Raw genomic sequence first — 27,989 nt, 5'->3', positions numbered from 1 at the left:
CATCGACCCAGTTGTTTTCTACCGAAAGATGTATTTATTGCGTGAATTTTCCCATGGTATGTGTTGTTTGAATGTTGGTCGACTGCTGGCACGTTCGTCGTTCATCGTTTGTTTAGTTTCAGACTGGTATCAAAATTATTTTTAGACTTAATTTGACAAATAAATTTAATTAATATAATTTCCGATATGTTTTCTCTACGAAGACATACTTATATTAATTTGTATAAATATTTTGTTGTGAACGGATGATTTATATATTTGTTATGTAGGTGTGTAAGTTCAAACATGAGTTGATTTGATTTTTGTCCTCTCCAATATTATGATAAACTCATTTCATAAAATTAAAGTTCGATGACAACATTTTCATTTTTTCTAATTCATTTTTAAATTATCTCAAAATTTGTAACAACATCGGCCGATAAAGAACTGGAAGATGACTCTTTGTTAGGTTAATTTTTTTCTTAAATTTTCGTTCTTGCAAAACTGCAATTATTCAATTAGTTTGATCTAATATTTGTTTTCAATTAATTTTTTTCAAATTATTAAAACAAATTAATGTTTCTACGATTTCAAATCCATAATTATTTCGAAGTTTTAAATCGATTAAAATGGTTTTAGCATTGATCGATTACATCGCTTTTTGTTGAAAACAACATGCGAATCAAACTCTCATTTTCAATTGCAATGCACTCTAACACACAAATCACATTTTAAAACACGGTCGAATGAGTTTTATCGTCTTCATTATCGATCAGTTTTTTTTTCATAAGTTTCAGCGGGTGTTCTTAAACACCTGTATTGCTGTGAGATGTGCGAAACGTTAAAAAAACCAATAATATTGTCTTCCCAGGACAAAAATATTTTATTTCAAGTACGTTTCCCGTCAGAACATGAACATTTTCATAAAAAATTGCGTTTACTGCTCTATATAACTCTTCAGCGTGCGCATTCATGTCTACGGAGCATTTGTCATTCTTATTTATTGGATGTGCCTCGCTCACAATAGCTAACATACCAAATTCAATACGGCCATGTGAATAATTCATTGACATTTCCTCTGTTGTTTACACGATATTAGCGTATGTAATGGATTAGTTTCCTGACTAAAACGTAAATAATATGTTATATCGAAGGATAACATTAAAACAACTGGGCAGCAATCAACGTGTTTAAATAACAACGTGGGTTAATAAATAATTCTGTTAAATATTATTAAAAGCAAGTGAGCAATAAACAGAAAATGACAAGAAGAGAAGAGAAATTATTGTAAGGAAATAAAATACAAGCAACCACAACGTGTACACGTGTGTCAAACGTGAATAAACAAGAGAGACATCAGGCAGTATGGCCGCATAAACATTGTTGATGAAGATAAATTTAAAGAACTTTTTTTCTGTCCAGCGTATACCTACATCATGCAAAAAGGCTGAAATAATTCAATTCAAATTGTTTTTTGAAATTTAGGATCAAAGTTATTTGAAAATAATGTTTGAAAAAATTTTTCATTGTCAAAAGTTTTATTCTATTTTATTAAATATAATAGCACATTTCTATAACGTTGAATTTCAAAATCAGAATGACACAAAGCAACAGTTTTGTGACCCTGCAGAAATTCAAGACAATAAACTTGTAGAATTGACCATTATATGGCATTCTCAACCTTTTTAAAGGAACAAGCAAGCCTGTTTAGCTTACAACAATTGAGTTTAGTGGAAATAAAATAGAGTTTATTGGCACTTAAAAGCACTAAAAATATACTTCAATTTACTTTTGCAGCCATCAAATCTTCTCCATTTGGCCTCTGTTTAATCAATCGAATTTCATTTCATTAAATTTCATTTGCTTTTTAGTAGGTCATGCATTCATTCATTTAGGAGTGAAATTTAACTTTTTTTTTGAAAGTATTGAAATTATTACAAATATTTTTCTTCAGACAAAATATTTGGTGTTTCCAATGTTTCAGTTTGACTCTTCATTGACACACACGCACACGAGAATTAAAATGAAAATAACTTTAATCTTCCAATTGAATTCCATCAAAAATACCCGTCAGCTGATCAAATTTATTGGATCAGGTTTGTGAAACTCGCCAAACGCTGACGTGGCTGTACCAAATAAGCTGTATGTATGTGTGTGTGTGTGTGTGTGTGTGTGTGTGTGTGTGTGTGTGTGTGTGTGTGTGTGTGTGTGTGTGTGTGTGAGTTAAATGAAGCAATTATTTCATACCCATCTATTGATTAAATAAATTAGACTAGTCCATTTGATACATACAATATTTTTCAATTGTTAACGAAATAAAAAGCATTACTGCTTTTCTACTTAACTATTAAAAATATCTATTGATTATTTATGGAATATTTGTGCCTCGTATAGAATAAAATCACAAACACTTGAATGCCTTTACCGCGAAGGTTTATTTTTTGTTAAACCGTCGAAAATGCTTATGACAAGTGTGAGATTACTCGTTCGACTGTCGGCTTTGAAAGGCTCACCGTCTCATAATAATGTATCTGAACTTGTGATGCAGTGCTTACGTGTCTGCCACTGCCAACTTCATGTAGGATTACCTCAACAGAATGTAGCTGGTGGTGAGCGGTTGTGTGAAGTCGGAGAATGCGTCTGTAGACTATTTTTTTAAACAGCTTTTGAGCATTTATTCGTAACTTCATCTTAAATTTTCCTTTTTGTAATCAAACAACTCTCAATTAATGAAAAATTTGTTTAAAACTTTAGAACTTTTTTAACCATTGCAATTTTTTATTTGTTAACTAATATTAGTAAAATTTAGATGTTTCATATATTTAAACCATATTTGAATCAAATCTAAATACTCATGAAAGTCATATAATAGTATAAAATATACAACCTTTTAGAGTAAAACAATCAAAGTCTATTTTACATTGCTATTTTAAATTCCTATCAATAAAAAAGTAAAAGTATGAACAAACTCCAACCAGAAGTGATCAATCTTTGCCCAAAAGTTTCATAAAAACAAAAAATGTTGCAATTAGAATGAAACAGCAAAGCTACCTCGTCTTTGTTTTACAATTGCACAAGTATAACATTACAACTGTGAAGAAGTAACAACCGATCAAAAGCAACAGAGGCACGCGAAAACTCACCAACTTTATTGCTATCCAAGAGCAGTACTGCTATAAAATATTCATACTACATTCATACTACAGTCTTAATAATATTTAAAAATTATTTCTCAAAAATTAAAACTAAAAGTATTTAAAATTCACGACAAATAAGATAAAATAACGAGAAATAACGAGATAGCGAGGAATTGATCAACATAGTGAACATAGCAGTGAAGCTGCAGTAACGATAACAAATGGTAAGCCCCACAAAGCGCAGACGTTCCTACGTTCATAACAAGATTCATTTTCAATTTTAGTCCTAAAGCAAAATGAGCCTAGAGGATTATGCACGTTTCTTAAATCAAGTTTGCAGAAGTACTCACTGTCCTGCTATCCTCCTCTGTTACATCTTCCAGCCTTCTCGCTCTATTGTTTTTCCAACAATATTTTTAAAAACATGTTGTATTATTATTATTACGTTAAACAAAGGCAAAGACGAAACGTCCCTGTGCCTACTCAAAACTAAGACAATTTTAAAACAATAAATTAAATAACCTGTGAGTCTATACTGAATAAATTTAAAATAATTAATGTTCTTATAAGTCAAATAATGTATTATACCTCCTTGTAAAATAAAAAAAAAGATAATAATAAAAAAAATAAATATAAATAAATTAATCACATATTATAATCAATAATGTATGATTTATTACATAGCGTGCTTAGTAAATAAACTATAATTTTATAACAAAAAATATTATACCATCACCATCAGCTAAACGTTTACAGATAAAGTTGTTGACATTATAAACACCATCCTAGTAACAATTCGCTCTCACTAGTGGGCCTAATGATGCGCTCTCAGCTGGGCAAACATCTTTTTGTTCCCACAACCGTGCATGAAAACTCTTTGAAGTTCCTCACTGGGATTATCGTCAATCAACTTTTTTCGCTGCTGCCAATTTTTAAAATACGTGTTATCTTTTAAGTCATGTTTTTTACATAAATATATATATATATATATATACATGTATGTGTGTGTATATATATATACAAATTTAGCGCCTTTGAAATAATGATTTATTTGGCGCTTTATAAATGTTCCAATAGTTAATATAATAATATATTATGTAAAACACATATACATGTATATATAATTTCTACAAATAAACGAAATATTCATATATGGAAAGATATTTTTTCGCAAGATATTTCTACGTTGTTTTCAAGATTTACTTATATATATATGTTGGTAATAGACCATAATTTTTAAAATATTCTATAAATTCTACCGAATGTTTGGCGTTAATATGTTTGTAGTTCGTTTTTTCGATTTTTCTCACTAAAGTTTTTTGGTGAACGTTTAGTTTATTAAAATTCAAAATAAACTTATTTTTCGAATTCATGCTGCAAATAAGGCCATATTTCGATTCCGAATAAATCATTATCAGTGCTCCTTGCTGTATATATAGGGAAATATTGACTTTGTCAAGATGAACTTTTGACGTTGTAAAAAGTAACTTTGGTGTTGTAAAATTGGACTTTGATGCGAATTAAGTGTCAGGTTTCTTTATTGGCTGGTCATCTTCTTTGGTCTCCTTTTCTTCATCGAAAGCATCATATTCTTCTTTGTCACTATTTACGATGCTAGTTTTTATTACTTCTTTGTTTTCGTTGTTGGTTAAGCGCCGGGTTCGAAGTGAGGTTGTCAATATATATATTATATATATATATATATATATATATATATATATATATATATATATATATATATATACTGTAAAATGTGACATTTTTTTCTCAAACAATGTTTGGATAGAAATTGGCCTAGTCGTCATATATATGTTAACTTGACTGTTGGATGATGGCGTTCGTCGAAAATACACCATAGTACTAATAATAACATAAATAACATAATAACGATGTTAACATCATAACATTGACATAGATAACATACTGATAACAACATTGATAACGTTATAATAACACCATAAATTAACGACAAAAACTCATTCAGACACATGTGCCAGCTAGTAAAGAGGCAGACAGGCAGGCAGGCAAACAACTAAACAGACGCAAAGAATAAAATAACGCTAACTTTATCAAGAGAGCCATCAAAAGAGATTAATATGGACGTTTTGAATTATGCATCGCTTCTTAATTCGACTTCATCTAATGAGTCTTTATTGTCTATTTTATTTATGTGCCGTGTGTACTCATCTCAATGGAATATGATATGATAATAGACGGTGGCGGTCATGTTAATGGAACACAATTTGTTAATTAGTTTAAGTTGCATTTTTTGTCTGAAGTTGATCATTTAATAACCCCGAACCATTTTTCACTTTTTTTATTCACATGGAGTTGGTATAAAAATGAAAAAATGTCAAAGAAAAACTATCTGTAGATAAAATAATAAATAAACAGTTTCACGCAAAAAAATGTTTTCTTATATTTTCAGGGGGATATTTTCAAACGAGCATTTATTTTCCACCAGGCGTCGTAATTCACTGCAGCCCATTGTTCTGCCTTGCATTTCCATGCACTCTCTGAGTTATGATGACCATGTAAGGTCACTGGGTCACATGTTCACCTCGTTCCTGTGTGCAAGTTCTTTTCATGTGAAAATGCTTTGTTTGAAAAACTTATGTATTTTTTAGAGGGAGTAAAGAGTGAAGCTAATAAATGCATTTCTTCAAATACTCAGCACGCCTTGATTACATTTAATTTAGAATAACCGCAAAGATATAACCGCAAAGATATAACCACAAAGATATAACAGCAAGGATATAACCGCAAAGATATAACCGCAAAGATATAACCGCAAAGATATAACCGCAAGGATATAACCACAACGATATAACCGCAAGGATATAATCACAAAGATATAACCGCAAGGATATAACCACAAAGATATAACCACAAAGATATAACCACAAAGATATAACCACGATTGAATATCAAATTGAAGTAATACTATCTTATTTGAGCCTAATAAAAAGTTTATAAAATGAATAAACTAGAAAGCTATGAATAACTGAACTAGGAATTAAAACATAAATATTGTTATTTTAAAAAGAAAAAATGTTATGCTAGCAAATTGTTCACGACTTTGGTGCAAGAAATGTATCATCAAACTTGAAGAATCGAAAAATAATATATACCTAAGAACATTACATTACAATACATATAGGAGCACATATAAATGAATGAATAAAAATATATCTTCTTTTGTTAATTCATTAGTTCTTGTAATCAATCCAATCAATTAAATGAGTTCTGGGAAGCCATCTAATTCATTCCTAATCCAGCCTACTGCCAATAAGTCTTTTGTAATATCCTTGCCTTCCTACGCACTAACTATCTTTATGTTGGTATTAGTGTATATTAATAAGTAAACAAACAAACACACACACACAAACGCTCGCACACACAAACGCGCAAACACACACACAATTTTTTACATATACATTCATATATACGCCTTTGCAGATAACTCAATTTAGACGCTCAACAAATCTACATTACAATGCAACATTAATATTACGTCTAACATTAGCAGGAAAAAGTGTGTTAGACCTGATGTATATAAACATTTATGTATAACAAACAATGTAATGATTTATATTTTGTTATTAAATGAATAAATATAATATTTTTGTGTAGTTAAAACTTTTGTCCTTATAAAAGAAATATGTGCAAATAAAAAAAATAAGACGGCCAATGGCCATATGGATACGAAATCTACTGATTTTAAGTATCAATTCAATCGCTGATAATCCTTCAATTGATAATTGGAGATGCATATGAATTAATTACATACATTACGTGCAATTTATATATGGCATGACTTATGGCACGTTATTAAATATATTTTAAAATTGAACAAACTTTTAAATCATTGGTAGTTCAATATAACCAAAGTGTTTTTCATAATGAATATTATATATTTACTAAAAATTTTTGAAGCATATATAAATAGTAAATATTGTTTCTAAGGTTATTGAATTTGAAGAAACTGTTTGAAAAAAAGACCAGCCAGAATCTTGTAGCAATGAGGAAAGAATTCTTATCCATGCAAATGATCCTTCTCTTTTCCATATGCCTGTTGGAGGATTCTTATTCAAGCGGTTAATAATTTCAAACATTTTATTTGGTTATAATTTAGAATTTTAAATTGTTTTAAAAAACGTGCAACAGTTATATATTCTACTACATATCAAATGAAGTTGTTTTTCTTGCCAAACATAAAAGAGGTTAGAACGAACGTGCATCTATTGACTATTTGAGTGCATCTTCAAAAGTTGTGGTAAGTTTTGCGCTAAGAGCAACAATTTTTTACATGAATTTTTAAAAATTGGCACAACAATCTCGGTTTGAAAACACTTTTTATTGATAAATCACTTTTTCTTTGAAAGTCATCAATTTGAAAAGTGGCATCGGGTAGGCCTTTAGTATAGAACTGGAAAATATGTTTTGTTTAGCAGAAGGGCATCACAATTTGTTTCTCGATCAAAATGTGTTATGTAACATTGCACGCACATAATGTTATGTGAATAACGTCATTTGATCAATATATGAATGAATGCTTCAGAGAACTATATTCAATCCATTAATTTACAGTTTACATAACAATCACATTACATAACATAACATAACATCAGGTGCTCAAGTGTCTTTACTAAAATTTAATAAACCGTTATTTAAAGTTTTTAGTTTTCATACATACATACATCCATACATAGAAATAATAGGCATACATTTAAATTATAAAAATTACAAGGTTACAAAACAGCAGGGGTATGAAGTTGTTAGTAAGTTGGTATGTGTTGACGATTTTATTGTTATATCAGACCTACAAACTTATCTTATGGAAGACAAGAAATATATCAAAATTTGAAACGTTCTTTTCTTAATTTTTAACGTCAGTCTTTAGTTTAAAAACAAAAAAATCATATATCAAATTTTGACGTTTCTCTTGTTTGTAATATAAAATGAAATATTTCAAGAAGCAAATTTCAAACTTAAATTATAACATTTGATGACGTTTTGACGCATGAATTTAACTTGGAAATCATCTTTCAAACTTTTTTAGAAACATTTTGATTGCAATGGCGAATGCACTGACAGAGAAACAAAATGACAAAGCGTGGACCCATCAGAGTTGGGTGAGTAGTATTCTCAAGGGCCAATGATTGTTCCCCATCAGTGCTTGCTTTACATCAACATTTATGTTTTTATGATGTCTGTTTGATGTGCTAACTGTTTGCCTCCCGCTTTAAACTGGCAGTTTGTTATCAATCGTAGTAAGTTTAGTTTTACAGAACATCATTTTTTACTGGAAAATATCTTTATGTGTTTATAGCGTGAAAAAATTCTTATGAAAATTAAGTCGAACAAAATCTAAAAAAAACTAATTTGAATGACCGTTGTTCGATTAATTCATTTGAAATACTTTAAAATTAAAAAGAATTTCATAGTAATAAAATTCAAGAATAGTTCAAGGAAGCAAGGCAGATGGTATAAAACCCAAGGGTGCTTTATATTTTACTAATATGTCAGTTCTTCTGTGAGAGTCTTCCGATGAAATTTTATTGAACATCAAGTTGAAGCAAATTTCCTTCTTTTAAAGTCGTTCAGCTATTTTTTTTATCATATGTGATGTTTGTATAAGTGAATTAATTAATAAGTTCAGTTATTTTTCGGTCACAAAATTTATTTCATCGTTTGTAACAAATGGCACAAAAATATTTTTTTTAATTTAGGAATTTTACTAATCTAACAGAACTTAAAACACCCAATTTCAAAGGATAATAATTAATTATCTTTTTATGATAACCATTAATTTAACATTATTCGATAATGTGTTGCGTTTTTAAGTTTTGCAAACTTTTTTTTATAATAAAACTTTCTCAAAGTTTATACAGCAGGCAAACAGTGAGTGCTTCTATGTGAATTGCGTTTGACAATAAGTCAAGTCTGCAATTTATTGAACTGAACCGCGGAGAAAGGAAACGGAAATTTAAATAGGAACTTAAATATAATAATTCCATTCGCTCAATGGACGATTGCTCAAAAAATATTCCGGTTTTTCTTATCAGATTGTTAAGTTAATAATAATAATAATGGCTATTAAGATAAACAATAGTTAACGTATGAAATAACTTCCTACTAAATAATCTATGAAATTACTGAAATAGTGCGAATGCGTGCATACTTTTCAATTATATCCCCCAAGCAAATTGGCGCATTGATCGACTAGAATGAAATGAACATGTTTGGCTTGCCGTTGTAAACGCATTAAGCGGAGCATATTGTTTCTCTTTCGCCATATAATTAATTACCAACATTAGGTATAGGCATGCATAACGTGATGCGAAGACGAACGAAGCAACATCCAACAATGGGATGGATGCACAGCAGAAAGTAATTACTGCTATAATCAGCCATATCATCAAAAACATTATCGTCGTTTTTTTACATTGTTTGCGTCGCTGTATTAATTTATTTTTCAGCTATTGTTTCTCGAATGTATATCATACATCAGCTAAAGTCTGCATGTCTTCTTCCTCAATAGTAACATTTTTAATTTGATATAATGGCGCCTAAATGGGTTTTCAAAGAATTTTAAAATTAATTTAGAAAATTATCCTACGTCAAGAATAATGAAGATAGAGTATTAAAACTTCAGTGAATACAAAAAGCTATATTGATCAGCTTCATGAATATAATGTTATACAGGACCACAAAATGATGCCCAGATGTCTCCACAATAAAACTTTTGGCGTCATATTGTAACGAACTTCAAAAGATTTTAAAATTAATCTTCTTGTATGAGTACTATAGTCTTGAAAACACGTAAAACAAAGTAAATTCACCATATAAAACACCATAGTTAAATTCATGCGAAAAAATTTTTACCCAACATATGCCTCGCATAAAATAGAATTTAAAATTTTTTTGATTTCTCTCAGTTTTAATTTTTTAAGAATTTCTTTTTGATAAAATCATAAAAAATTATTTTTTTTTTTTGCTAACATTGAAACATGCTAACTGACTGACGTATGCAATAATAAATAAATAAAATTTTTGGTAAGTAGCCTAATTTATTGAAGAAAATGCTTTGTATTGTGCCTCGGACGATAGATAGGTATGTAAATTATGCGTATTTTAAGTGCAACTACACGAATAAATAATAACTCTTTCATGACACTACGAAAGTTCATCATCTACGTCATCTCTATCTATGTCACCAGGTATCATAGTTAACATTGTTATCTCCCTCATTATAACACCATTCTGGATTATATTTGTCCTGCTGTTTATTTTCAAGGTTGTCATCATTTTAATCACCTACCACACACACACACACACACACACACACACACACACACACACACACATACACACACACACAAACACACACACTTACGTTACCGTTGTCCACGTCATCAGCAACATCATCACAACACAAACATCATTCTTACTATCCTAACTCTTTATATCATCACTGACATCATCATCTTCCAAACTGGCGACGCAAAAACGAAATCATCATTACAGTTGTCGTCGTGTGGTTGCCATCATAGATGTTTCTGCATATTTATATGCTTGAATGGGCATCATTTGCAACGTCACAAAATAGCCCGTCAATGATATTTCGTCATCTTCATCATCACACCATCTTTGTCACCAGTTAATCGTCACCACTAACATCGCTATCGTCATCTCATTATTGTTTCGTTATTACCTCATCACAATCGTTGGCATCATCGCCAGCGTCATAGGCATCGTCGGCGATTTTATTCTCGTCTTTCATCTAAAATTGAAATTCTTAATTTAAAAATTATTGAAATCGGTTTTTGAATTAGTTTTAAGTTGAACGTAGCATACGGAACATATTGCTATTTTCATAACCAAGTCAAACCAAGAAACTTCACAAAGTAGAACAAGGTAGATAGCGTCTGTACGTACATATTCCCACTCATATGATTTTTGGATAACCCGTTAAAAAGCTATCAAATCCAAAAATTAGTATTACAAAGAAACTTATTTTCCAGGAATAAAACAAAACACAGTAAACAAAATAAAAAAAAATATATTTTAAAATTAATTAAATTATGAGCCGATGTTTTTATGCGAACACACACGCGCACACGCACACACGACCACACAAACGTAACATACATAATAAACACACATACATACATGGTAATTAACAAGCAGAAACAACATGGCAGCGACAAAAACTTAGGAAGACTACTAATGTTTGAACGACGTGAACAATTCAATTACTTTGAAACACATTTCATGTTACGCCATTGTCGTTCCATCCATTTTATTACAACAACACTTTTTAGATGATATTGTCGTAGTATGTAACTGTTGTTGTTGTTGTTAGTATTTTTACTGTTGTCCTTGGAGTTACATGCATGTTTTTATTTCTCTGTTAATGTCGTTCTTTCTTGGTGGAGTTAATTATGATGTTTCCAGTTTCTCCATTCTTCTTTCGTTTCGATTTCCATAATATTTACGAAAATTTGATAAAACTTTGAAATTTGGCAGAATTATATTTTCATAATATAATATTTAACAGAATAAGATTAAATAATAATACTGTAAACATTTTTTTTTCAAAATTTTTACCTTTCTCAATAGTTGTTTAAGAATTTATTTTCTTAAATTTTATGACCGTTGCCACCAAAGTTGTCATGTGCTATCCATGTCTGTGATAAAGGATTTAGCAAAGTAGTAACTCGCTTTTGAGTTATTAAATTTTGAATGTTGAAGAGCTTGTTATATAATTTTTTTATCTTGAGAATTTTAAAATGAAAACACCAATTTGACAAACACTTCTTGAACATTTTTCTTTAAATAACATTCCACAATTTGTGAAGACAACACTTCTCATAAAATAATGCTTCAAGTTATAAATTTTTATCACCAGATTCGTGAATCTAATTGATAGAACATTAAGTTGGAACATGCATGTGACTAATTAATATTTAATCTGACGGATCACTCCTAACGATCCGTTATTAAAATTTTATGGCTTATGTAACTCTATCTATACCTAAAAGAATGAAGTTAGGTGCAAGAGATATATGTGATCTACCTTTTATGGTTTAATTACTTAATTTGCAGGTTTTTATTATGGCTTTCCCATCGGGTTTGTCTTAACAACTTAGTACAATAAAGTTTTTAATGTTAAAGTTATGAATCAAAAAATTTCTTTTGGAATTAATTTAGTGATGGTTGATTTCTTGCAATCAATAATCGTGCTTGCAGATTTACTTAACACGCTTATGTAAATCTTTAGCTGAACTTCATGAAATTTTTACAACCTGTTAAAAATTGTTTAAATCAACATTATCAATTAATCAAGAAAAGTTAATTGCAATAATTTGAATAAAAAGTATAGGAAATACTCTGAAAAATTATAGAAATGTTTATTCTAATCGAAAATTTGTTATACAATCATAAATTAATTTTGAAATATTAATATTAAACAGAGGCATCGTGCAACGAGGAGCAGTTGGAAGTGTGCAGAGATCCAGGTGATTAACATAATATATGCTAATCATATAATTTATGCTAATTATACAAATATCGGTGTGTTTTCAGAGAATAAAATCGTTTGTTTTAATAAAAATTGATTATAGATTTTAGTGAAATATTTAAAATAAAAGTCAATTTTATTCATAAACAATTATTGCTAGACATAATTAATATAATTAATATTGTTTGTTATAAAATAGTGACAATGGCTAGTAACAAACATCTATAATATTGAATTTCTGCAAAATTTTAACAAAACCCAATTCAATATTTCACATATTCCCCACGAAAGATCCCTTCACGAACAGTAACTGGGGCGAATGTAGGCACAAGCCCTACATGGAGTTCAGTCACTTGTGCGTCGTCAGCAATTATCTACCCACCGTTGATTTCTGCTGCTGCTCTCTCCAGCTCAAACAATTCTACCAGCAACTTCGCCAACACCATAAAATACAACAACAGCAACAACAGCAGCAACAACAACAACAAATTTTGTTCAAAAAACGCAGCCCGACTCGTAAACGGCACACGTCATTATTTTTAGAGCGTGAAAATCGTCAAAAATATTATGAACCGCTACTTCAGATTGAAACTAATCACAATAGCCAACCGCACAGCAGCCAGCAATTTATCCAAAAACAACAACATCAGCAGCAACAACAACAAAAACACAACCAACAACAACAACCTTATCTAAACCATTCAAAACGTTCAACACTTGAGAAGAACGACGACACGACAACACTTTGCTGTCGCTACCACCAAGATTGGAATCACTTTCGTTGTCAAGGAAGCGATGATGTCATCGATAAAAATTTAAACGGGTGCGTTTTGTTCTTGTGTTTTTTAACTGTTTCCAATTTGACGCTTTTTGCATTTCTTTTGATGTGACTTTGTACTTGGAAAATTTTTTAAAATGTCAAAAATTAAAAATATTACCGACAAACGTTTGCAATTTAAGATTTTTTTAAGAAATATTCATTTTTGTTTCACAAAAACTGCAATTTCTGTCAGAATGTTTTCTCTAGAAACGAATGAAATGAGCAAGAAATAAAGAAAAAAAATTTTATTCCACGTTCTGGCCATCAGATTTGATTTGCGACGCTCAATCAAAAGGTCGACAAAATTGTACGACTTTTTATATAGAAAATTTTCAAATAAACATTCCTCCAAATACTGTCAGAAATTTAGAAATAACATTTTGTTTATGATTAACAAAGATTTAGAAATCAACTTAAAAATTCAGAAAATTTCGTGACAAATTAAATTTGAAAAATTTAAAAAAAAAATAATTGAAATAAAATAATTGAACGAAGAAGTAACAAAGTCGTTGACATGAAATAATTGAAACATCTAGCTTTCCATTAAAACGTCATAGACAACAAAACATCTTATATGGCAAAACAACAAGACAGCATCAAATCAACAACAGCAAGACAACATCAAAACAAAATAACCAAAAGACGGCATTTCGAATTCATGTCGTTCCTTCAATTAGCATTCATTGTCCTGTGTCATTTATCCGTTGAACGATCTTTATTGTCTCTCAATAAAGAAAATTTCTAAACATTTACAAGGTAATTATTACAAAATCTGGTTACAAAATATTCTCGTCGTTGTAATACACACAATCCTTATATTTCTAGACGCTAACAACAAGGTGTAGAATGTTATTTATAACGAATTTAATTGAAATATTTTTTAATGCTTCATTTGTTTTACACCAAACGTTCATTTCACAAACTCAATAGATTTTTTTCACCACAATCAAGCAAATGGTTCGTTTGTTTCTTGTTAATGAATGGTCAATAAATGAAAGTAAAATTTAAATAGTTATTGTAAAAATATAAACCGAAAATAGAATTGATTTGAGTTAAAATTAAAGTTTAATTTAATTTAACTAACAAAATTCTGTAAGACCTAAATTTATCAGATAAATCATGGGTGGGCAAACTACGGCTCACGGACCGCATGAGGCCCTCGAAGCTACTTTTGCCAAAAAAGGTCGTCAGTCAGACACTATGACCAAAAAAGGAGCCACAAATTTAAAAAAAATTTTCCCCCGGATTTGGCTGTTTAATTACATATGCGGCTCTTCAAAGGTCAAATAGTTCTCAAAGTGGCCTTCACGCCAAAAAGTTTGCCCACCCCTTAGATAAATGGATAACTGCACGGAGAACATTTTTGCTTTTACTAAACTTTACAAATGTTTGAATAAATTGATTGAATTTTAATTTTTTTCGCAAAAGTTGGATCATTTTTTAAGTATTCGAGTAAGCCTACGTGTATCTATTGTTAGTTTCGTCACGCAATGTTTGCGATTGCCAGTGAGATTGATGACAGATTGATTGCGATAAAGACATCGGTTTCGTCTAGAATACTAAGCCAAATCTTTCTTTAAAATCTCAATTCACTTTGACAAAACAACATAACTTTAAAAAAAATTAAAACTTAAAATGTAAAAACATCATAATTTTATAGTTTCACAATTATTTAATAATATTCTCATTAAACACTTCCAAATTATGTTCATTCACCATATGTCAAATTAAAAAATTAAGAAAAAAGCATTCAAACAAAAAAAAATTGTATTCATCTATATTAATAACACACAAACCTTTTGACAGTTATTAATAAATCACTCACTGCATTGTGACTGAGCACATACGCATTCACTGATGCTTTCAATGCAGACGTTTACTTCCCTTTCCTATTCTGCAACTTCCGGTCAACCGGTCAAACAGGCGCCATTTTGAAATAACAAAAAATGAACACGTGAGTCATTTCAGGATGCGATATCCATATTTCCGCCATTCATCTTTTAATTATAATTAATATAATTATAATTGTTATTATAATTATTAATGTAGTATTAGGCCTAGGTTGTGACTATTGGATGTGATGACGTGATTATCTTCATAATTTCATCATTAAATGTTTCAGTTAGAATCTAACTATTGAAACTACTCTCTTCTATCATTTTTATCAGCATAATTTTTTAACGAAACTGGCTCCAAAACTCAAATTCAACGAATCACATGATTTCATTTTTGCCAGCGGTATGATAAGACTGTTGATGATGAAGCAGAAGCGATTGAGATGAAAAATGATGGAGAGAAACGATAAAAAATAATCATCTTACTCATTGTGGTGATGATAATTTAATAAGGATGATGTCCGTATCATTAAGGAATTGATATAATCACAATAAGAAGTAGCTGTAAAAATTTTATGGCTCTGAAAATATATTTAATGTAGTGGAAACAAAACATACAATGAAATTTTTTTTTTTACAAAAAACTGTTTCATTCGGGAATAAAATAAAATATAATGATTAATGATTGTCTTAATTATCATATGTAAAAAGTTGGTTAATGATAATGTGAGTAAGAAGGGTGATGAGGATAATGAGGATGTTAATGATGATGATGACGATGGCAATACTTCTAGAAAAATAATAGCAGATAAAAAATTTATGGTGACTATTAAAATTAAAATGATGATCACGACGACGACGATGATGAAAATTCAAATATGAGAGAGAAAAAGGTAAAATTGGAAGTAGTCTTGAAATTTATCTTGCCTACGTAACAACAACTGCAAAGATGAAAAAACGCTGATGATGATACCACAAAATGACAATCATCTTCGTTGTCCTCATCATCCTCGCCATCACCACAGTGACGATCATTAACCACGACCCCACTCACTTCAATATCACACTCATCATCAATCAACTTCGGATATGTTTTATCAGTACGGCAGCATTCTCCTCACAGAAGAGAGATCTCTATTTTCTTCTCAACACCACATAAGAACATACACAGCACATACAATTTCTAATCGACTTGATCACAAACACACACACAGCTACATCTTGAAACTAGATTTACAACTAAATCAAATCTTTAAAATATAATGATATATGATATAGCGACTAATGATACAACGATATAATGATGTATAAATGATATAACGATGCAATGATATAATGATTAAAGATACATGAAGTGTAAATTGATATTTAAAGATATGATTGTATAAAAATAAAAGTATAATGAATGACTTGATGAAAACTAACATCATAAAAATTTATACAAAATTTCCTATAAACCTGAGCATAGGACCACAAAATAAAAATGGTGATAATGATGATGAAGCAGCATGAGATGGTGAAGGTGATAATGATTATGATGCTGAGTTAATGGATGATGGTGTTAGCGATGATTGTAGAGACGATTTCGTTACGTTAATGATGATGACGATGATGATATGAGTGCTATTGATGACGATGACGTTGTGATGTGTGACCATGATGACGATGTTACGACTTAACGACGCTAATGATGATGTCACTTAATGTTAGGATGACATTATAATGTTGGTGATCATTTAGACAATAGCTTCACTAAGTAAGACGTTTGGAGTTAACAATAACAAAAGCGATGCTGAAATTGTAGAACGTTAATTTTTTTTATCTGGCTAAACGCAGTTTCTATCATGTGATTGCGCCTTTTTGAATCAGCAACGAACAGATTCAACATTCACGAACATATAACATCACCATCATCGTTATTATAATATCATCATCAACAACAACAACGTCTTTATCTACGTCATCATCTACGTCATCGCGGTAAGAATCATAATCATTTCCATTGCGTGCAATTGCCGTGGGAGTAGATTTTGTATCACGTGACAAGACAACTTCCGCCGTGTTGATGATGGAAAGCGACAGCTGCTGTGTGCTTCAACCCTTCCCGTGCTGGAAGGACACGAGCCTGTTTGCGTGTGTGCCTGCGTGTGTGTGTTTGTGTGTGTGCGTATGTGTGTGTATGTGTGTGGGTGGGTCTGTCTTTGTGTGTTTGTATGTGCTTGTGTGTGTGTGGTGTGTGTGTGTGTGCGTGTGTGTGTGTGCGTGTGTATGTGTGTGTGTGTGTGTGTGTGCGTGTGCGTGTGTGTGTGTGTGTGTGCGTGTGTGTGCGTGTGTGTGTGGAAGCACGTGGAAAAATCTCAGCATAAAAAACATAAATAAATATTGTTTCTAAAATGAGATGACGTCTTCATTACTTTTCAAATAAATATTTAAAAAGTTAAAAAAATAATTTGCGAATATTTTAATAGCATAACCCCAACATCAATGATTAATTTCTTTCCTTTTGTATCATTTCAATCATGATATCATTTTATCATTCAAGTAACACTTTAACGCTTGTAACTACCGACAACAATTTCATAACTTCAAAGATCTTTATTTTCAACACCAGTGTTGTAGCTTCCTACGATCGTCAAATGTTCGTAATTCTGTAGGTTCAATATTTTCGATTGGTGAACACAACAGTTTTAAACGCAAACCTGGTTCAACGTTTATTTGAATACCAACAGTAATAGAAACACTTAACTAATCCAAATAACTTCATAAATCACATTTACAACATCGCATCAAACCTCGCTAGAAACCTCTCTATTCGCCACACCTTACACAGCTTCAATAGTAGATTCTCACAATCCTCTATTCTATGGCATGAAAAGATTCTATGGTTTACAATCGATGGCAAATAGCGAAGATAACAAATATAACAAGATAACAATTATTAAATGATGACAACTAATTCAGACGGATGTAACATATTTCACAGTTGACATAATTTTACTCTAAAAAATTAACTCCAACTTGCTAACTTAAAACATATATTTTATTCAAAATGCTTCGAACGAATTTATAACTTTTCCCAAAGTCGCAAACATTTTTCAGTTTAAAATATTGCTTGATTGTTAATATTTTTGAGCGTGTATGAGAGCGAAACTGTGATAAAATCATTTAGAAGAACGATATTTGTTGTTAGAATATTATGCAAAATTATAGGATTAAGAAATGAAGTTAGTGTTGAATTGAATGACCCTCACCTTCAGGTATAACATTTCCCACCTGGCTCTGAACGACGATGACCAAGATGGCCACTCAGTTGTCACCTACAAAAACTTACTCATAATCATCATCAGTGCAATCGTCGTCGTCGTCGTCGTCATATTAATCATCAGCGTCATCATCTTCTGCGTACGCTCAATTGGCAACCGACGACTGCTGGCAGCTGACAAGACGAGAAGATGCCGGACGGATGATGGTCAGGATGCGGCGGGTGGCAAACACGGTAGGTCGGTCGCTTGTTTCTCATTTCAATCATTGCTTAAGATAATTCTTCTCGCGTGATTTTATCTGTTTGTAATTTAATCAGTGCAATATTTTTCAGAAGAATTAATATTTTCTAATTAAGACGCACGTAATATACTGTTACTATAACCATCTTATTTCACTTTACACCTGTATTTAGTTTTTTATTAACTTTTTCATTTAATAAAATGATGTTAAGTCAGTAACCATTTTTTCAAATTGTGAACCATCAATTTACTTACAGTGCAATGTATTTCAAATGTAATGAAGAATATCTACTAATTTCATTCAGACTGCGAATATCAAACAGCAGCTCCTCTTCCTCTATCATTTACCGTTAGACCATGCTCGAAGGCCTCCAGCTACAAACAGCTCAACTCTTCTGCTTTCAACAACTCCACCGTCATTAATGAAAACAACAAATTCTACAATGAATACACAAAAAACAATCCAAAACCATACATTAACAAAAACGTTGTCAGAGACACCGGCTTCAACATACATGATAACATTATGACGTCAACAACTAATGCGATCAACTTGAAAGACAAACCGGGCGTGCCTCAATCTCAAACAGCTCACCCACCCGCAAACACGGAGCAAGATGGATCAAACACGGAGAAGACGGATCAAGAAATCAGACATCGACACCACAACCGAAACTCACCACCACCTCGTTATTATGAAAACTCTAACAACGACATCGAACAGCAATGCTTCATTCTCTCTCAACTCATCAATTATCAATCACCTTTCGTAGAAGAGGAAATAAATTTATTAAGAATTAAAGAGGAGGACAAGTCGGTCAATAATCTCTCGATGATCCTTCCAGGACGCGATTGCTCGGCGTCCATTAATGAGCCACTTGTTGCCGCTGCCAAAAATTCATGAAAACACTCATCATTCAAAAAATTGAAAAATAAAAAAATGTACAACTGTTCAATTGTTATTTAGAGAATTTAAGAACAATGTTGAACCTAGCGAGTAATCTATATTTTTATTCACTAAAATTTCTGAATCTAGTGTTTAAATATAGCTAAGTGGACGATTCAATGTTTTCTTTCTTCTCAAATATTTTCTATGCATTTAATATAATTTTTAAAATAACTTATTTCAAACATTATAGTCTTTTCGAGGCACTGTTTAAGAGTCACACTGTCTTCAAATGATATGTTATAATTAGATTTCAATAATCTTTGATGAAAAGATTTTGAATAAAATATTTCAAGTGGGCAAAAATTGATTCATTAAGCTAGGGGTGGGCAAACTACGGCACAAATCTAAAAAAAAGTTTTCACCGATTAGAAAAAATTTGCTATTTAAGCCCATATGCGGCCCTCAAAAGGTAAAATAGTTCTCAATGCGACAAAAAGTTTGCCCACCCTTACATTAAACTATTTATTACATCAGTTTTTTTTATTTGTATGAAAATACATAGAATCGTATTTGTCAAGAGTTTATAATTGGCGTTTAATGTTAATTACAAAGTTTTTAAATTTAAATATTCAAAGATGTAGACATGCAACAAAATGCCAAAAAGCCATGTTAATTATGGCTGACACTTCCTCGTTAAAATTGCTCAAATTTTTGAATGTTTGAAAACTGAATGAGTTTGTCAAAATTGCGTGCTTACCATCGCAGTTTGGCAATTCACTGTTTACAAAAGTTTTTCGTGGAAGCTGGCCATTTGCTACTTTTTATGTTAACACTGTTTAATTTTGAGTAAGTTATTTGAATATTTTTTTAAAATGAAGTCTGATTCCGTAAATTTGTAACTGTTTAAATAGTGCGTTTCTTAATTAAACATGTTGCTTTCATTCTCCAATTAAATGTTCCTATGAAAGTTTAACTCCGTTTAATAAATTATCGTTTGTATTTTACTTATTTGTTTGTAGATGCGGCTTGTTGGCTTAGAGGTTAAGATCGCCGGGTCCAGTTTTGCAGTAACCTGGTTCGAATGTGACGGAAGGATCTTCGCTTAACACAAGCGTTGTGTGCTATGTGTTCTTTAGCACATAATCATGTGTTTTTATTTATTCTTCCGCATTTTGGAAAAGTGTAATCTTTGACCTTCAACTTATTTTGTCTGTCAGTTAACATTTCATTTATGTGAAATTTTATTTCGTCAAAAAAACAAGAAGTGAAACTTATCAACTGAAGAGTACGAATCAAAAATTAAATTTAAAAAATTTTCATGTGGGGACAACAAACGTTAAAAAATTTCTTTGGAAAATGGGATTGAGTTCACTGTGCCTCACGAACTTTATTTACGTCACTGGTACGTGTTTTGTCAAAAAATTCAACAAGTTTGTAAAAATATCAAATATCAAATGAATGTTAGAAACAAAGTAAAACAGGCTTAACTACAGAATATGAATCAAATATTTATTTAAAAAAGCAATTATAAGATTGAAGCCAAAAACAAAGCCTAAACAATAAACTAATTTAAATTGATTCATCAAAAGCATAGAATCGGTCTACAAGCCGTAACCATCATTAAAACTGGCTTGAGATACTTAATGACATTTTAATCACATTAACATTACGAGCATGTAACAATTGTTAGAAACAAACCTGACTTTCATGTTCAACGTTTGTTTGTATGATAAAGCAGAAGACAAACAAACAGACAAACAAACAAACAAACATCAAACAAACAAACAGACAAACAGACAAACAAACAGACAAACAAACAGACAAACAAACAGACAAACAAGTGTATTTAACTATTTTGTAGTATTACAGTATTCAACTATTTAGTTAGATACTGGCTCTTTTCAATCGAAAATTAAATAAATTTCAAATGAACAGTTGTGCTGTTATTTTTTAGTATGCTATACTGCATACTACACAATCTAGTATTTACTGAGTTATGAATATTTTCAAACAATTTAAATGATTTCTCAATTTAATAATCCTATCACCTTGCATTTGGAAAGTCATTTCAACATCATTTTGTTCGCAACAGTTCACAGTTCATCAGATGAATGTAATCCAATAATGATATAACTTTTATTTCTAATTAATATTTCTTTAATTCATGTCCGTTGAAAAAGAGTATGATGAATTTTTCATTATAAATTTATGTGATTTAGAAAAAATTCTAAAATGACCTAACACACACACACACACACACAGACACACACAGACACACACACCACACACACACACACACACCATACACACAGACACACATCTTGCATCTAGAATCAAATCAAAGCATATTAATGTATGTCTGTGCGTGTGTATGCGTGCGTGCGTGTGTGTATATGTGCATGTGTGTGTGTCGTGTTATATACATTGTATTACATGTACATTGCACATAGATATCTCTCCGATAAATAGCATGCGAATGTTTCAGTAGTCTTTGCATAGTGGCCCGCTGACTTTCCGCTTATTCGCAATCTTTCTGTTGAGTATTCTATTGCTATTGATAGTTGGTTGTAGATTGTTTTAAGAATTTTTTAATTGCAAAGTGAAATTAATTTCTACTTTTGTTATAAATTAATAAAAAATTATTTGTTTAATTAATTCTCGACTATATTCTGTAACACATTTTCAAATGTATTTCAAATTTCTACCCGGTTTTATTTTAATTTCGAATCATTGTTGAAGCATTTTCTTGGATATAACGTGTAAAGTTAAATACGGCTTGTCAAACAACAACAACATACATTCAGTTTTTATATTCTGCCTATGTCAAATAACTAACATACAACAATCACTTTGAATTTTATTAAACACCTCAAATTTAATCACAAAAGTTTAATTATAGGGCACCAGATATCAAAGGTATACAAAGATATCTAAGATACCAATATATGCCAACGGTTATCATATATGATAATTAATACCTTAACAATAACACAAATGATATAATACTGTATCGATAAAAACATGATATTGATATGATATGATACACTATCAATAAATCACATGATACTAATATGATATAACGAATTATTATTATTAAAACAAATGATTCAATTAAACCTCATCAACATGCTTCGCTTATATTTCATTCTTACAATGGCTTTTTCCATGTGTTCTCTGCTTGTTCATGGTGTTGATATCCCACAAAGTTAGTCTATTTCTTTTAACTTTCATAAACTTATATTTCACTTGTGTTTAATTAGTTATTTATTCAATGCTAATATTATTTCTAGAGTTTATACCGAATAAAGTTATTTCTTGAAAAAAATGTTTATATAAATTTAGATAACGATTGGTAAAAAGGTTAGAATTGTAATTTAGTGAATTGGATATTTTTAAAATAATTACACTTGCAAAGTTTATCGCACTGGCTATGTTTATTTTGTGACAAGATTTTGTAACATCGCGAGTGACGATGACGACAAGGATAAAGATAATGATGATGTTGTTGATGACGATGACGAGGATGACGATGACGACAATAATGATGAAGAAGATGATGACGAACTCAAATTCCATTGCAACCAAACTAATTACACCTTCATTCAATCCATCAATATGAAACATTAAAGTGAAGTAATTAGGTGTAGTTATAAACAATCGAACACCTATTACCTCAGTACAAAGTGTTCAATTGTTCATGTTCACGTCCATGTTTATGTTCACCCATTAGAACATTGAAACATTGATTGCTTGATGACTGGCTAGGTGAAGTGAACAATGAAAGGTCTTCTTCGATTATTCTTGAGTGGGCTACTGAGTGATCTTCAGACGAAGCACTTAATTTACACAGTTTTGAATAGAATGTTATTTCTCAATAAAAATAATTGTAAATGTTTCACATATATATAAATGTTTTTAAATAAAAATAGTGAAAATGTATAGAATTTTTGTTTAAAAAAATTAATTTTAAATATATTCTATATAAAAAAAAGTGTTTGAATACAAATATTGTACGTATAACACGTGAAAAATATGAATTTTTGTTAATACGCGGTGGGATTGTATCAAATCTTTGAAGAGTTTTAGACTATAATGTCCGTTTTATTATCAAAATCAACTCTTTCAATGAAGAATTAATTATTCCTAGTATCTTGCTATCAATTTGCAATGACAATCTATGCTGTCCTAAATAAAATAATCATAAAATAATCACTTTCAATGCTGCAGTCCGTGTTAATCACTGTCACCAAGCCATTTCCATCGGCGTCTACATTATCACTACTATTATTTTCCTTATTTTAATATAAAAAAATAATTTAACTGAAAGAATTATTTGTGAAAATTTCTGAACTTGTCCCACTTATTGCGAAATTTTAATTATAGGTATTACAATCTATTTTGAATACAAATGAGAAAATTATCATAGTGGAGTAAATTTTATATTTCAGATAACTAAAAAACGGTATCATTAGTTTATAATTGAAATTTGAAATAATGTAGGTAGTAACTACTTAAATCACTTTTGTTGTACAGACAGACATCAATATTGCTGATAAGTTATGTTGATCACTTAGTAACTTGATACACATCCGCTGTAGATAAACACGACTGGGTAAATGTATGATAGCATAGTATCTATACATTTAGAATGGATTAATTAAAAAAATGCATTCACGTCTTTTTATAAGAACAAGCTGATTTTGTTTGAGCGTTTTATGAAGATTAAAAATGGCGGAGAAGTCACAAATTGATGTAATTTATGGCAAGGAAGATGTGTTTCATCTCAACATTTTTTATACCTCCAGCAAATTATTCGATGAAACCTTTACTAACTGTTAATTTATTATGTCTGAGTGAGTTTGATGCATGGCTGGTTGTTCATTTTTCGTTCCGGTAAAGCACAAATATTTGAACCAAAATTAATTAAATTAACAAACGATTAATATTCTTTAAAATGTTAACTGATTTAATTATTCTCATTAAATCTAGATTGAAATTTGCGAAAGAATTTATTTCAAGTTAAGTAACAACATAATATTACACATTAACTATAATAATAATAATAATTATAGCAATAAAACACAACAACCATAAAAATAAAACTAGAAGAATGAGACCGAAGAGTGAACAATAAACAGTTTGTAAAACTTTCCATGCAAATCTTTGGTTCGGTGCAAGTTCATTCGTTCACTCCTGTGTGAAGTGATCACTTTTATCGTTCACGTTTTGAGGTAGTTCATTTAGGTTTACGTTAATTTCTATTCCTGTTATTTCTGTTTTATGGCACATATATCGCTTTTATGGAGTTTGCGGTTATCAAAATCTAGGTTTAATTCGTATTTTTTGTTAAATAAGTTTCTGAGAGGTACGATGAAGTGAATTAGGTATATTGTATGTGTAGTGTATTGTATTTGTTATACGAGGCAAAAAAATACTAACCTGAAATGAGTGTACTTAATGTGTTTTAGAAAAATTGAGTTTGGTTCATCCAGAGTGTGGTTCATCCAGAGTGTGGTTCATCCAGAGTGTGGCTCACTTGAAAACAAGCCACTCAAAATAATTTATCATAAAAAATGCACCGAGTATTGAATGTTATTAACATGTTTTTTTTACAACATTTTATAACAATAATTCTGTTGAATCAAATGCCACCAAGATTGTTTTAAAATATAATTAAAATGCAGGAAGAACCAAAGTAACAAACAGCTATAACAACAACGGCAACTACAACAACCACAACAACGATGCGGAAGACAACTCAAATGATTGTGACGTCAGAACGAGGTCCGTATTTCCGGTGGTCATTGATGGATTGTGGACGTCAACGCAGTAAGTGTCGTTAAATAAATTAAAGTCTCATGTGTTGTTCATGTATATCTTGAATCGATAAAGTGTTGTTTATATTTTATATGTTAAAGTTGATGTGTTGATGTGTTATTTTATTTATTTGAAAAAAACACACACACACACACGCACACACACAAATACACACACGCACACAAACTGCACATCAACGTAAGCGTGTAAGTTTACACAAGCAACTCAATACGTCCTCGATTAAAAATTTGCCACGCTAATGTATCAAAACAGCAGACATCAGCGGAGCAGCATAATGTGAAACGAGATAATACGAAACAATTAAATGTATGAATAGGCACGGTCGAATTGATCGAAATCAGTCTGTCTGCCTGCATTCGAAAATTAAGGCCTATTATAAAAGATTAATGTCTTTGCTTGTTAACGCAATATTATAAATTTTGTAAACCGTCGTTATGCAGATGCCCCAGTGCTAAGCTGACTGCGGTATTCTGTTTTTTTTTTTGAATTTTGTTGATCACTAGATTTTTATATTTTCATATCATCATTATTTTTACTGATAGATTACTTTTTCAAAAAATTTCATCATCATTTCTTATACAATATATCGCTGATGTTTTTGTATTGTACATGTAACAACTTTCGTTCGGAGAATTGATCAGTATGTTTATCACGGATCTGTGCATGGTGTGTGTGCGTATGTGTGCATTGTGTGTGTGTGTGTGTGTGCGTATGTGTGCATTGTGTGTGTATGTGTGTATGTGTGTGCGTGTGAGTGTGTAGATGGGTGCAGGGTGCACTCCCACCAGACTGTGAAAGCTAAAAGTAAAACATTTCTAAGAAATCCGTGTAATATGCAGTAAGAACGTATACGGAAATGAGCAAAAAACACTTCAAGAATTTTTAAAATCCTTCCCGCACCGGATTAGTGGAAGTACCCACAGGAATTATCAAAAATATTGTCATCAATTTCAGGATTTTGAAATCACTCACCCACCAATAAATCCTTCATCTGAAACTGTGTATATATTCATTTATAAATTAAAAAAGTTTACCAGAATGTTGTGGATATTCTAGAACTTTTATTGGAAATAATTTTACAACAAAATGTATTTGCATCCCCGAAATGTACTGCTAACTTGTGCAAAAATTTTTCTACCTTTCATGTGAATATCTATCACATTTTTTTTGCATGTTTTGCGTGTGTACGCATGTGTGTATATATGTATGCATGTATGAATGAGTGTGTTTGTGTGAAAGTGTGCGTGTGTGTGTGTAAGTGGGTGTGCGTGTGTGTGTGTAAGTGTGTGTGCGTATGATCATAGCGAAAAATCATTCTTATTAAGGACAACGAGTGTTTCTCGTTTGATTTATTGGATGTTGTTTGTTGGCACTTCTCCGCTGATGATGATGATGAAAATGACGATGGTGATGATGATGATTTTTATGATCTAGATGGTATTGATTATGATGATGATGATGATGGTGATGATTGAGGGAGTAACAAACAAATGATGATGCCGAGAGTTTCAATAACTGAGAGACAAAATTTATTTTGACAATGTGACGTCGGCTGTAGGTGACCTAAAAACTTTTCAACATTAGTTTTGCCTTTGATGACAACCTGCATATAATAATAAATACACTACTGTAAATTTAATGAAACTTTTAATTTCAGTGAAACTTCTAACTTATACATTAAATTCTACACCATGAAGTGATAGCGTTATAATAAGCGTTGTTGTAAAGAAAAATTAAATTAAAATCTAAGGTTATTCGTAACCGTGAAAAATTAATTGTGTTTTTAATTTAGTGATTGCAGTAAAATTAGAACTGGACAAAATATTTTCAAGTTTTAAAACATAAAATAAAATAAATTTAAACATTGTTGTAAATGAAAAAATTGTGCACCTATTTTTGTTACCTCAATTGCTAGAAAAGCAAAAAAATCAGCAGTTGAATTGAAATTAAGAAGAGAGAACGCAAAAGGCAAAATGTAGTAAATATTTTAGCACATACGTCATCAGTTATTATTGTACTTGTTATTTTCAGTTCACACTTCATCACGTTACGCATAACAAACACATCAAACTTACACCAGACAACACCATGTTATATTTCTTTTTAATTCAGCACATTCTAGTTGATAACACAACTTTATAATCTAAAAATACTTGCCATGAAAATTCACACTGTATTCATTTCCAATACTATGGTATTTTCCAGTGAAATGAGATTGAAAGACAACGGAGCGTAACATAATACGTGCTTGGAACCACATTGAGTGATAACGTTCTTACAGAAATTAATCAAAATCAAAATTTTTCTCCCTCCTACACGATGAAATATTGGGGAAGAGATACGTCTGAGATGACGGGCAAACAATGTTGTTAGCATTCGTTCGCCTCTGTTTGTAAAATTGTCGGTGGCTTCTTTTCATTCTGCGTTGGAAAATTAATCATCTTTTTTCTCCTATTCTTTTC

The 27,989-nt window shown here is 30.9% G+C and overlaps 3 protein-coding genes across 3 annotated transcripts; all 3 read left to right on the top strand.

Annotated features, from left to right (window-relative positions):
- Positions 1 to 2,002: 2,002 nt before the first annotated feature.
- Positions 2,003 to 5,152, top strand: HELRODRAFT_163474 (hypothetical protein; the record flags this gene model as incomplete). Its single annotated transcript, XM_009027334.1, has 4 exons — positions 2,003 to 2,075; positions 2,412 to 2,588; positions 3,926 to 3,998; positions 5,101 to 5,152. The coding sequence occupies 4 exons, from the start codon at positions 2,003 to 2,005 to the stop codon at positions 5,150 to 5,152; spliced, it is 375 nt and encodes a 124-aa protein (XP_009025582.1).
- Positions 5,153 to 12,236: 7,084 nt separating this feature from the next.
- HELRODRAFT_189230 (hypothetical protein) lies at positions 12,237 to 14,423 on the top strand (the record flags this gene model as incomplete). Its single annotated transcript, XM_009027333.1, has 5 exons — positions 12,237 to 12,252; positions 12,596 to 12,640; positions 12,934 to 13,004; positions 13,293 to 13,465; positions 13,958 to 14,423. The coding sequence occupies 5 exons, from the start codon at positions 12,237 to 12,239 to the stop codon at positions 13,983 to 13,985; spliced, it is 333 nt and encodes a 110-aa protein (XP_009025581.1). The 3' UTR covers positions 13,986 to 14,423.
- Positions 14,424 to 18,516: 4,093 nt separating this feature from the next.
- Positions 18,517 to 20,693, top strand: HELRODRAFT_189229 (hypothetical protein; the record flags this gene model as incomplete). The annotated part of the gene is made up of 4 exons (XM_009027332.1): positions 18,517 to 18,521; positions 18,684 to 18,793; positions 19,106 to 20,178; positions 20,233 to 20,693. 3 exons carry the CDS (start codon positions 18,517 to 18,519, stop codon positions 19,702 to 19,704), a joined length of 714 nt encoding a protein of 237 aa, XP_009025580.1. The 3' UTR covers positions 19,705 to 20,178; positions 20,233 to 20,693.
- Between the last annotated feature and the right edge of the window lie 7,296 nt (positions 20,694 to 27,989).

This window comes from Helobdella robusta, assembly GCF_000326865.2.
Source record: "Helobdella robusta unplaced genomic scaffold HELROscaffold_5, whole genome shotgun sequence".
Taxonomy (NCBI): domain Eukaryota; kingdom Metazoa; phylum Annelida; class Clitellata; order Rhynchobdellida; family Glossiphoniidae; genus Helobdella; species Helobdella robusta.
Note: the sequence above shows the minus strand (reverse complement) of the source record. Positions and strands in the feature narration are given on the sequence as shown.